The 13,342-nt window shown below is 33.4% G+C and overlaps 1 protein-coding gene across 1 annotated transcript; it reads right to left on the bottom strand.

Moving 5' to 3' along the window:
• Nucleotides 1-1,381: 1,381 nt before the first annotated feature.
• LOTGIDRAFT_57485 (hypothetical protein) lies at nucleotides 1,382-2,808 on the bottom strand (the record flags this gene model as incomplete). The annotated part of the gene is made up of 3 exons (XM_009058975.1): nucleotides 1,382-1,615; nucleotides 2,054-2,235; nucleotides 2,751-2,808. Coding segments are annotated over 3 exons (474 nt in total), but the record flags the coding sequence as incomplete, so codon positions are not given.
• Between the last annotated feature and the right edge of the window lie 10,534 nt (nucleotides 2,809-13,342).

The following is a 13,342-nucleotide window of genomic DNA, read 5'->3' as shown; positions in this document are numbered from 1 at the left end:
GCTAGTCAAATTATATTTTGATTAGCATTTCCTAAAACTTTGATATCAATTTAGAATGTTCTGATAGTAAATCCTTCAAATATACAATTTGATTTGATTTCGAGATCGTCGTGATAAATTTTGGCTCATCAAAGGAAATACTGGATCGTAAGAGGGGTCATTTTGAATCGCAAACTGCAATACCGCTTTAATTGAACCCTGCTTCAAAGGCCTTTTATTTTAAAGTGATACTACGTCTTAGAATGAACATACAATTTAATTCTCAAGAATGGTCAATATGAGTATATGTTCATCAGTGAATATACTTAGAAAATTTAATCTAGAAAATTGGAAAATTCAGAAAAGGAAGTAACTATTGAAAAACGCTTAATCATAATATTAAGCGTTTTTCAATAGTTAATTGCATTTTTTTAAGTTTTTTGAATTTATCGGATTATATAAGGATCCTGTTATGTTATTTATGACACCAGGTATATCTACTGATGAATACGTGCTCTTATTGGCCAAGTTTAAATTGTTTAAATTTTATGTTTATTCTAAGACGTAGTATTCCTTTAAACTGGCCAGGGATTTAAAAAAGACTTAATTTACGAAAAATGGGTCAAAATAAGATCAAACAAAACAATGTAACAAAGTTTATTATATAAATTCAACTACAATCAACAATCTTAAACTATACTAAGATTTAAATATGAGGATTAATACGGAATGAATTATATATCACATATTGAAGATAAAAGTATAACAGTTCAAGCGTTTCTAATGTAGGGTCTATATAAAATGAATAAAACGTATGGTCAAAGGAAAGCAAATATTAAAAGTTCGAAAACAATAATGGTCTCAAACCAATGGCCATCATCATTTGCCACTAAGGTAACTGAAAGTGGCCCTATAGTACAGTTACTTTCAAATCAAAAAGATTTACGTCATTGATGGCGATGTTGAACAATTGACTAGAATCCATTTTGGACACAGAAATACTGAACGTCTAATCATTGGCAATACCAGTTGAAAGTATGAAATTTCAGCTTTCCGCAACAGTTTTCAATAAAACTATCCTGGTAAGTGTTATTTATGGCATAGAAATATTTAAGTCACACAATTCAAATTAACAATTACTGACAATGGGATGAGGGAAAATAATGCAAGGGAAGTCAACGTAAATTAATGGTCATCTAAAATTTCACTTAAGCATGATGGATTAAATTATCTAAACAATGCACAATCGTTGATAAAACTAAAAGGGTCTAATTAAGTAATTTGCAAATTTGTGATGAAAAAGTGTCAAACACGACAAATTGATCCAAGATGAACATTTCACAACTCATTTAGTATAAAAATGAAGGCTGATACGATACTAGTAGGATATTCTTATCTACTTTTTATCAGGGAAAAGAAGGTGCCCCGAAAAAGTGGAATACATGTAACCATGAATGTATGGAGCACGACTCAACAAGACCAACCAAACTTGATCGCCTCCCTTCAATTTCAGAATAGCTGTATTTGATGCAGATGCCCAGTAAGGGATACTCTCGGCCCATACAGTCGCAATCATTTCACCATTTCTCACCAGATTTACTGCAGCCTGAAAGTAGAATGCATGATGTGTAGTTATCTCCCTTCAAAAGCTTTGTTTGACAACACTGTCATTTATTGGTCAAACCGCGGAGCCAGTAATGATCTCGAACAGAAATTTCTTGTTCGGGTGAAACCTATGCTTTTGGTAGACATTTCGAGAGCGTGAATATATAGTTTATTCTGGTTAGTGGTATGGAAAATGAATATTAAGTCTATTCAATTCAGTAATTGTTTACTACACCGACAGCGAATTCGTGACTCTTTGCACATCTTTATTTATTCCCCTGTATATACCTTGTTAATTTAAAGACAACATTCGTTATTCATCTTTCGGTGAAAAGTAGATCGTATATCCTCAGTTCATTATAGTAGGAAATTTAAGATCGCCACCTCAAGGCATTTGCCGACCTAAAGGTTACCAAAGGCTGTTCTAGCTATCGCAGCTTACCCGTTGACGGCCTTGAGCAGCTACGACCACATTGAATTGGTAAGTTCCATTATGGGTAGCAGTAAATCGTCCAGTGTCAGGATTGAAGACATTTCCAACATTGGTTATCACCTTATCAAAGAGCAGGTCGGAATTCTCTTTCACTGGACCTTGGTTTTCTTGTAGTCCAACAAAGAAGGCAACTCTGATTATTGGTGGAGTAGAGCGACCTGAAATAAGGAATATATTATTGCCTATAAGACACAGCAAAAGGGCCTTAAATGTGAACAGGTTGAAGGCCCCAGTTAAATGATCATTACAATAAGCTGATATGCGGATGAAAGTAACCGAATATTCTATATCCTAGTTCACCTTTGAAACAATCACATTTACTTATAATGGTGGAATTAAAAAAAATACAATTCAGACAGGTCTTTAAAAAATTATATGCTAATATTGATAATGCTAGTTGACAGAATATCTAAAACTTTTTGTTGCAAACATAAAAATAAACAACGTCGGAAGCTTGTTCGATTGCAGTCTGCTGAGGAATTAAGAGATGAGAACAATTTTTCATCTAAATTAATACTTCAGCCTAGTGTCCACTTTCTTTGACTAATACCAAGTAAAAGCCGTACGATGATCGGACCATTGACAATAGGCAAATCATAAACCATTAAGTGTTTTCAGAAGCGTGACTGTTGAATATATCCGGAATAAGAAGTGAAACAAATCGTACCCTCACGTCCTGGAATTCCAGGAACACCGGCTTCTCCTGGTTCACCTTTCTGACCATTCTTTCCTTGAGGACCTTTCGCACCACGAATAGGTAGAGTGATAGGTATATTCTTCTCTCCTCGACAAGCTACCTCTAACTCACAAACCGGTTGTTCTTCATCTCTCTGAGCCTGTTCCTTATCCTTGTTTCTGTTTTTACGTGGATAACGTCTCCCTTCCACCATGGTCATCACCACCAACATCAACATACATATATCACTTTTGATCATCATCCTGGAAAGAGACATAAAGTCTTATTTAGCATATCATTTGACTGCTTAAGAATCCCAATCGTGCAACCTAAAGGTTTCATGCAAGTACAATTTGTTAAGGTGTAGATGATTCTGCATTCCGAAAGTATATCCATTATTGTAAGAACAAGTGACAAAGTTAAGGCTACATCTTTGATCTTATTCGCTAATTGGTCATAACTTAGTAGTATGATGGGTTATGGGTGTTAATGTGACAGTGTGGGTCAATGATAGGGTATATAATTAGATAATATAGATTTATGTCATATTTGTAAATCAAAATATAAGAATTTTAGAGAATTGTTTATTTTCCCAAAAAAGTAAAAACTTGAATGTTTGTTTATTGGAAGTTATAAGCGAATAAAGTTCATTAAAATGATTACTTCCTCCTGGTTTTATATAAATATCATTAGATACCAGTTGACAGAATTAGCTCAAAAATGACCCAAATTTCGTTCAAGATGGATAAAATAACAAACACCATAGATTCGACGAAAACAAAATGATTTTATAGAGGACATCAGAATCAAGTTCCAATCTTGTCCATAACAAGAAACTAATAATAGCAAATGAAAATGACCCTTTTAATGAACCCACATCAAAGAAAACAATATCTTCTAGCTACTAAATAAACAATCAAAATAGAGTTACGCCTCCAATACATGTAACGAAGCAAATAAACCACAAAAATAACTGATATTGAATGTCATTGAAATACTGGTAAAGTCTATAGACGATTTTCAATAATATTTTTCTACCAATGATCAATCCGTGTAATAGATGATCTTCTGAAAAGGCACACAGCAAGAATTGCCCCTAAGCTAAATCGAAGAAACTTACTGAGAAATTTCAGATAACTTATTTCACAGTAATGCTTTTCCGTTTTGATAAATATGTTCTTCTCATAAAATGAATTGTTAAGACCCTCACATGGACAACATTGATGCCAAAACTCTGATGTACGATGTATAATGGAGTAAGCATAATATATTTGCGGTTCCTTTAGCCTGTACATAAAACTGAACCGCTCAGTTCCAGTCAAGTAAGAAATTGTACAGTGGATGTTAACATTTTATCACTAGCAAGTACTGATCAGTGATGGTAGGAACTGTTAACCTTGGTCAGATCTGCCATTCTACGACTGGCCACGACACCTCGACATTGGAAATTCCAACAACGAACAGTGTCCCTTCATGCACAACATTGAATGTTGAACACCATGAATATTGCTAACATTAAGACTTAAAACCGTGTAAGTATAAAACATCGATAGGTGGACATGTACGTTCTAGCTCTGAGTAGACAGAAATCTAAGAATGTATTTGGTGTAGAACTGAAAAATAGAATTCTTACAAAGTATATGGCAAACGATAACGTTCAGGAACTAGGAAAACCTAACAAATAATGGTACGAAATGATGTCTTTACGAGGAAGCAATCAATGGTCAACTTGGGTCAGATCCGTCATTCTACGACTGGCTATGACACCTCGACATAGAAGATTCCAACAACGTAACGTTAACGACAGTAATTTTGTATTTTGTTTAAAAGCAATTGTAAGAAATCTAACCAGAATGATGGCGACTGTTAACATGAAAGAACGAAAGAATATTAACTAAGTATGGTACTTAATCAAGACTTTTATGACAAAGTTACAATATGTTTAGAGGATTAAATATACTTATTGATCGTTGTTTCCAATTATTGTTATGTCTTCAATAGCCACTCAGAGTAGAATTACTGCTATATTTGGATAATTTTTCTTATCAACGGACCACTGACTGGAGAATGGAGGACAAACATATAGGAGATTCGCCTGCCATCATATGATTCACATTGATATTCTTGAATTCGTCATGTCAGTTTGGCAGCCAATAAAAAAGGTTATAAAAAAATATTTTTTAACCATGAAAATTAGGATGGGGATTCCAGAATTTTCATTTGATTTGGGTGTTGTTGAATACAGTACTGTTTTCATCCTATTTGGATGGTATAGATAAAGGTTTGAATATCTCTGACGATGTCATTTCGTAGAACAAATTTGTGATTACAAATTGTTTGTTGAGATAGAGGCTACAGTCGTCATACGATTTTTGAAGATTGATACTCTTAAGTTCGAACTTGAGCATATCATTGGCATAGAAACCAGTTCATCGATTTATACAGTATTCTTTGATCCAAGCAGGCGGTGCCTGTTCATTGAACTTCGGGATGTATGCTTTAAAGAAATCGCCAAGGATAATGCAAACAGGTGTAACAGGTCTCTAAAGTAGATGATGGGTGTTCCGGATGCCAGGCAATGCAATCGACCCATCACGGTGCATTGTGCCTCACTGCGGACGGGTAAAACCATCAGAGGGTTTAATACAGGGAGTCTCGAAGGCCGAAGGTCATGGAATATTGTATTATGAATTACCCTTTCTGTATTTATGAAGATTCATTTGAAAGAGTTGGAACCAAGTAACCGACCTGTTTATTATTGAATCAAAACTTCACGGAATTTGTATCCCGTGTTACGTTAAGAGTAAGTATTATACAATGGTTCCGCTACAGTAAAACGCAATTAAATCCAGACTATAGTAAATAAAAGAATAAATAAAGAACCATTATCTCAATAAAGTTTTGAATTCAACCGGAACTATCTGCGAGCTTCTATAAACGATAAGGGAGCTAACCGATGTCTTTAATCAAACAAGGGCAAGCAACTCAGTCTGCAAGATCAATAGGCCAAATATCCATTTTATATAATTTCTGATTATTTTTAGAGACTCATCCAAACATTCTGATACTATTAAAGTATGTGAAAACATCAAATTAAAAGGGCGAAAAGCAATAAAGACAACCCTGATAATGATAGAAGTTAGCCGAGGTACATATACGCACCCGGTTATTTACAGCACAGCTTCGTAACCATTTGCGTCAAAGGGGAGGTATTAAATTCCAATCACACCAATCAATTAGGAATAATTGCCCAGATAGAAAGGTAAACTTTAAAGGTATACTACCTCTTAGGATGAACAATAAATTGAAATTTTTAAACTTGGTTGAAATGAGTCTTTGTCCATCAGTTGACTTACCTGGTGTCATAACTTATACAACAGAATCCCTCTATAATCCAATAAATCCAAAAAACTATGCAATAATTCGTTATTCTTATCAATTTTGAAACATGCTTAGATGCGTGTTCAATTTAGTTAAATGGATATATCAGCTTATATAGAGTTTCTATTCTTTAGTCATGGCGCCTGGTAAGTCCAACTGATGAATATATACACTTGTTGAAAAATTTGAGACTATCAATTTTATGTCCATTCTAAGAGGTAGTATCCTTTTAAGCATTTCCTGCATTATTTTCTTCATTTGGAATCTCTAATAAATTCTAATCTAACAATATTTATACCTAGGTCACCTGCTGGTTACGTTTCAGTCTATATTTAGCAGTCAATTACGCGCCATTCTCCCGATCAGAAACTTTTACCATCGACAGTCTCGTAATTTCATTGAGCATATCGCTCTACTTTTAGTTTCGCTTTCCCACAATTCATAGTCGGCATTTCAACACAATTTTGCACGACGCGCTGTGATTGGTTGAAATGCACGTCAACAGTTCGTGACCTTCAGGTATAAATCTATTTAGATTACAAAGGAGACCGACGAGAAATAATAACGAAACGAAATTGTAATTTAATTTTAGTTAGATTGAATAATAAATAACATTTATAATTATATAATAAATAATAACGTCTAAAATTCTGAGCTAAGTAGCTAGTTGTGTTGGAAGAAGAATAGACATTTTCAGATGTCGCAGCTATTTATTCAAACTTGTATATAAATTTGACTGATTGCTTTTAATCAAATTGACAGATGCTGATAATCAATAGTACATACTTTGTTACATAATGTCATTTAAAGTGGGCCGTAAGCATACATTATTCATTATTGAATACCGATAATGTGATATTCTAAGAATAAAGTTGTGTTATGAAAACATACGTTCTTTCTGCAGTTTCTATTTGTTCAGATTTTACCAACTTTACAACAGTGGCGTAAAGGGAGATAGTGGTCTCAATTGGACAATTTCTCAAGAAAAGTCAAAAAGACCGATTTTAAATCCAACCACTTCACTTACTGAGATTGAAGTGCTACGAGTAGTTAAATTTCTGTTTTATACATGTTTTATCATTTATTTGTAACTCGCGTATCTTATGAATTCCTTGTTTTTAAGTGGAACCAAACAGTTATGCTTCAACAGCACCAAGTTTAAAATGCCAGGGTTCGCGATTTTCGGGTCTTGAATGTATGTAAATGTAAGAAGCACAAGAAATGAACAAAAATCGCATAATATACCTTCACAAATACCTGAATATTATTCAAAGAAGCTGCTGTTGGACTGAACAGAGACAAAAGCACATTTACTTTATTTTTAATGAAATAACGAATATTGTGGAAAATATTCATAATTTTCTATAACACAGCAGCTTCATACCAAATCTAAACATTGCAATCATTTTCTGGCGTTTTTGAGAAAGGTCTTGAATAATGTTAAACTTTTTTTTAAGAATGGAGTTTTGATATTCTTTGACCCACATGTCTGTGGCAGTCGTCAAGTCTCCTTTAACTTTAAGAGTTTTAAGGATATGAAAACTTCTCTTAAAATTAACAAATAACTGCAGCAAGAATATTTCACAGCTTATTATAAATCTCAATAGTCTCCAAATTGCCTTCCAAAGACAGCAATCATGTTGAGTTTGAAATGCTAATAGTCACACAGTTTCAGTAAAACTACCGTATTTTTCTCTCTTTAAGAGTAATTCAAACCCTCCATTAGACATTCTCTGTTACCTTGGGCTGTTTAACAAACAATCTTATATCGATTTTAAATTTCCACATCTTCATTTCACTTGTTCACTTGCTCTTCTAAATTGTTTTGAATTATCAGGGACATTTCCTCAATTAAATATGTTCCTGCTCTTATCTGCTTTTGAACTGAACTACAAAACCATCTCATAAAAATATAGGTTAATATCATCTTACTGCGGGTAAAAATTTCATCTTACTGTAGGAAGAAAATATCATCTTAATTCAGGTAGAAAATATCAACTTACTTCTTATAGAAATATCATACTTCAGGTAGAAATATCATACTTCAGGTAGAAATATCATTTATTTCAGGTAGAAATATCATCTTACTTCAGGTAGAAATATCTTCTTACTTTAGGTAGAAAATATCATCTTACTTTAGGTAGAAATATCATCTTACTTCAGGTAGAAAATATATCTTACTTTAGGTAGAAATATCATCTTACTTTAGGTAGAAATATCATCTTACTTTAGGTAGAATTATCATCTTACTTTAGGTAGAAATATCATCTCACTTTAGGTAGAAATATCATCTTACTTCAGGTAAAAATATCATCTTACTTCAGGTAGAAATATCAGCTTACTTCAGATAGAAAATATCATCTTACTTCAGCTAGAAATATCATCTTAATTCAAGTAGAACTTTCATCTTCCCTCAGGTAGAAATATCATCTTACTTCAGGTAGAAATATCATCTTAATTCAGGTAGAAATATCATCTCACTTTAGGTAGAATTATCATCTTACTTCAGGTATAAATATCATCTTACTTCAGGTAGAAAATATCATCTTACTTCAGATAGAAACATTATCTTACTTCAGGCAGAAATATCATCTTACTTTAGGTAGAAATATCATCTCACTTTAGGTAGAAATATCATCTCACTTTAGGTAGAATTATCATCTTACTTCAGGTATAAATATCATCTTACTTCAGGTAGAAAATGATATAAATATCATCTTACTTCAGGTAGAAATATCATCTTACTTTAGGTAGAAATATCTTCTTACTTCAGATAGAAACATTATCTTACTTCAGATAGAAACATTATCTTACTTCAGATAGAAACATTATCTTACTTCAGATAGAAATATCATCTTACTTTAGGTAGAAATATCTTCTTACTTTAGGTAGAAAATATCATCTTACTTCAGGTAGAAATATCATCTTACTTCAGATAGAAACATTATCTTACTTCAGGTAGAAATATCATCTTACTTCAGGTAGAAATATCATCTTACTTCAGATAGAAATATCATCTTACTTCAGATAGAAACATTATCTTACTTCAGGCAGAAATATCATCTTACTTCAGGTAGAAACATTATCTTACTTCAGGTAGAAATATCATCTTACTCCAGGTAGAAATATCATCTTACTCCAGGTAGAATTATCAGCTTACTTCAGGTAGAAATATCATCTTACTTCAGATAGAATTATCATCTTACTTCAGGTAGAAAATATCATCTTACTTCAGGTAGAAATATCATCTTACTTTAGGTAGAAATATCATCTCAATTTAGGTAGAAATATCATCTTACTTCAGGTAGAATTATCATCTTACTTCAGGTAGAAATATCATCTTACTTCAGGCAGAAATATCATCTTACTTCAGGTAGAAAATATCATCTTACTCCAGATAGAAATATCATCTTACTTCAGGTAGAAATATCATCTCAATTTAGGTAGAAATATCATCTCAATTTAGGTAGAAATATCATCTTACTCCAGGTAGAAATATCATCTTACTTCAGGTAGAAAATATCATCTTACTTCAGGTAGAAATATCATCTTACTTCAGATAGAAATATCATCTTACTCCAGGTAGAAATATCATCTTACTTCAGGTAGAATTATCATCTTACTTCAGGTAGAAATATCATCTTACTTCAGATAGAAATATCATCTTACTTCAGGTAGAAAATATCATCTTACTTCAGGTAGAAATATCATCTTACTTCAGATAGAAATATCATCTTACTCCAGGTAGAAATATCATCTTACTTTAGGTAGAAATATCATCTTACTTCAGGTAGGAATATCATCTTACTTTAGGTAGAAATATCATCTCACTTTAGGTAGAAATATCATCTCACTTTAGGTAGAAATATCATCTTACTTCAGGTAGAATTATCATCTTACTTCAGGTGAAAAATCATACTTCAGGTAGAAATATCATCTTACTTCAGGTAGAAATATCATCTTACTTTAGGTAGAAATATCATCTTACTTTAGGTAGAAATATCATCTTACTTCAGGTAGAATTATCATATTACGTTGAAAATATCATCTTTCAGGTAGAAATATCACTTTACTTCAGGTAGAAAATATCATCTTACTTCAAGTATTTATATTCATATTGAATACCACAAGTCTTGAGAATCTTTGAGTGTATTTTTCTTTGACAACGTGCCACATATTCAGTATTAAGGTTTTGAGATTCTCTGAGACTTGTTGGGAATCATGGCCCTATCAAAACAAATAGACACTTTTATAGCAATTCTTGTAGGTTACTTGTATAACTGAAAGGGACGAGCTGAAATTTAACCCTATCCTCGCCTTAGACACATGGCTAAGGATTAAACCACCTCTGCCCTGTGCAACTGTTATGTAAGCATATATAGGAGAGAAGAGGGAACACTTAGGTTTTAGTATGCCCAATGAACCTTTCTCTGGTAATGATTGCAATAAAGCCCTTCATTGTAGAATTTTATAATTTGAGACCCTTCCCCGTCTTTTAATAATAAATTATACTAGATTCCAATGCCTATGCTGGAGAGATAACGAGAGGTCATTAAGTTGATCGTTACATTGATTGATGAAGAAGAAATATCGTATTTAATTTCCTCTTTATCCTACTTACAACTGTCCAGTGTCACATCAACGAATACCTGTCAGGAATAGACTTCTGGATTAAAATATCTCGCTAATTAGTCTAACAGTTTGACAAGTCGGAACAACATGACTCTGATAGAAATAAGATGAACCATCTTCGATAGAACTTGGTATTTTAACAGATACCCCTTCAATTCAGTAACACAGACGATTACTTCACAACCATAGTCAGAGAAGATCTCTTTAGCGGTTCAGTTTTAGAGCAACAATTGGGGACAGGGAATTCGAACGAGCGGTCGCCTTATAGGCACATTCTTAAAGAGCAATAATTTTTGAATCAAAATCAGCATACTTGGTCAAAACCATTGTCGTATTTATGGGGTGGGCCAAGGGGCTCTCCTAAAGACCATGTCAAAACAACCTCCGGTCGTCTAAAATCCGACCTCCCTTCCTCATAGGGCTTCAGCCATTCGGTCTTCGCCCCAGAGAGACACCTCTTGTTTATGGCCTGAGACATTTTTTACATTCGCACTGTTCAAAACTGTAGGCCAATATGCAATTTCGTATCAATGGCAATTTACTGATGCAATCTACGAAAGTACACAGATTTCATCTGAACAGCTCCCACTGTTCTATTGCGTTCAGAAGAACGGGAAATCAGACGAACATAATATAATATATACGTCCATAATAGAACGTGGGATGCCAAAGTATTTTTAAATGCCATTTATAAATGATGTAGTACCTGTCACACATAACTGAAATTTAAATTCACTTCCTAAGGGACATTAACCGAATAAAGTAAGCTTATTGTATAGAATAATCTGGGGGTTTTTTGGTGATGGTGATTTTTATATAATTTCTCTTAAATGAAGATGAATTACAAGAATCTTTCGAGTGAAGAATATGTACAGACTATAACACTGTTCCTTCCATTGATTACAGATAATCGCTTAGTGTTTATCTTGGCACTTTATCCGAACTGGACAATTTGTTGGTGTGGTTTTTCAGATAATCTTAGCACGTTAAAAACCACTTGAACACGTTAGTGACTATTAATTCAATTATAGCAATTAATTAAAACCCTTAGGGACAGATTCGCCAACGTTTGACCAATTGTACCTTAGTCTCAGAAATGGGAATTTTTAGGCTTAGCTAATCAGAAATAGTATTCACAGCTTACTCTCGAAATTGGAGTCTTCAAATCCATGCGTTTCCAGAATTATCCGCGTTAGAAAGTTAAAAAGACGACTCGTTTTTTCTTGAGACTAACATATATAGAAAAGACATATAGAAATACAAAAATTAGTATTAGTTTGAGGTATCTTAGAAGGAATTATTCGTGCAGTTCTAGTACTTCTGAAGGCTATTGACATATATTCATAACCCATGTCAGCCCTGAAGTTGGCGAATCTGTCCCTTTAAAGACCATGTCATTCGAGGCTATGTCAGTTGCATCCATTAACATCAGGGAATTTCTATGGTCATGTAGACATACTTTCAAAATACACAGTTTATTTTGCACAATATGTACTGTGGTTCTCAGAAAATCTTAACACTTAAAAACCACTTAGTTCACGTTTAACACGTTGGTGACTTTTAATTCAAATTTAGCAATTAATAATAGCCCTTATATTGGGAACTTGATCCATCCATCTAAGACATTGCTATGGCTAATTACTCATGTATACATACATTCAAAATACACATTGCTAATACTGCGTATATTTGAAAAAAATTTATTTCACACCAGTAATGAAGTCTGTCAAATCGGGGACAGGAAATTCGAATGAGCGGTCGCCAAATAGGCACATTCTTAAAGAGCAAATATTTTTGAATCAAAATCAGCATACCAAACTTCGTCAAAACTTCGTCAAAACCATTGTCGTATTTATGGGGTGGGCCAAGGGGCTCTCCTAAAGACCATGTTATTCGCAGCTATGTCATTTGCATCCATTAACCTCGGGGAATTTCTATGGTCATGTAGACATACATTCAAAATACACATAGTTTCTTTTGCAGAATATGTACTGTGGTTGTTCAGAAAATCTTAGCACGATAAAAACCTTAAACACGTTAATGCAATTTTAGCAGTTAATTAAAGCCATTATATTACGAACTTTTGCGTCCATCTAACAGCAAGACATTGCAAATGTCCAATTTGTCATGAATACATACGTTCAAAATACACATAGTTTCTTTTGTACTGTGGTTGTTCAGAAAATCTTAGCACGATAAAAACCTTAAACACGTTAATGCAATTTTAGCAGTTAATTAAAGCCATTATATTATGAACATTTGCGTCCATCTAACAGCAAGACATTGCAAATGTCCAATTTGTCATGAATACATACGTTCAAAATACACATAGTTTCTTTTGCACAATATGTACTGTGGTTGTTCAGAAAATCTTAGCACGATAAAAACAACTTAGTTTACTTGAAACACGTTAATGCAATTTTAGCACGTAATTAAAGCCCTTATATTAGGAACGTGGTCATTTATACATATATTCAAAATACACATAGCTAATATTGCGTATAATTGAAAAAGTTTTATTGCATACCACCTACTCCAACAACTATGCTTAACAAGATTGTCCATCCTTCAGCCTA

This window comes from Lottia gigantea (assembly GCF_000327385.1).
Source record: "Lottia gigantea unplaced genomic scaffold LOTGIsca_37, whole genome shotgun sequence".
Classification (NCBI taxonomy): Eukaryota; Metazoa; Mollusca; class Gastropoda; family Lottiidae; genus Lottia; species Lottia gigantea.
This window is presented reverse-complemented; position numbering and strand designations above follow the sequence as displayed.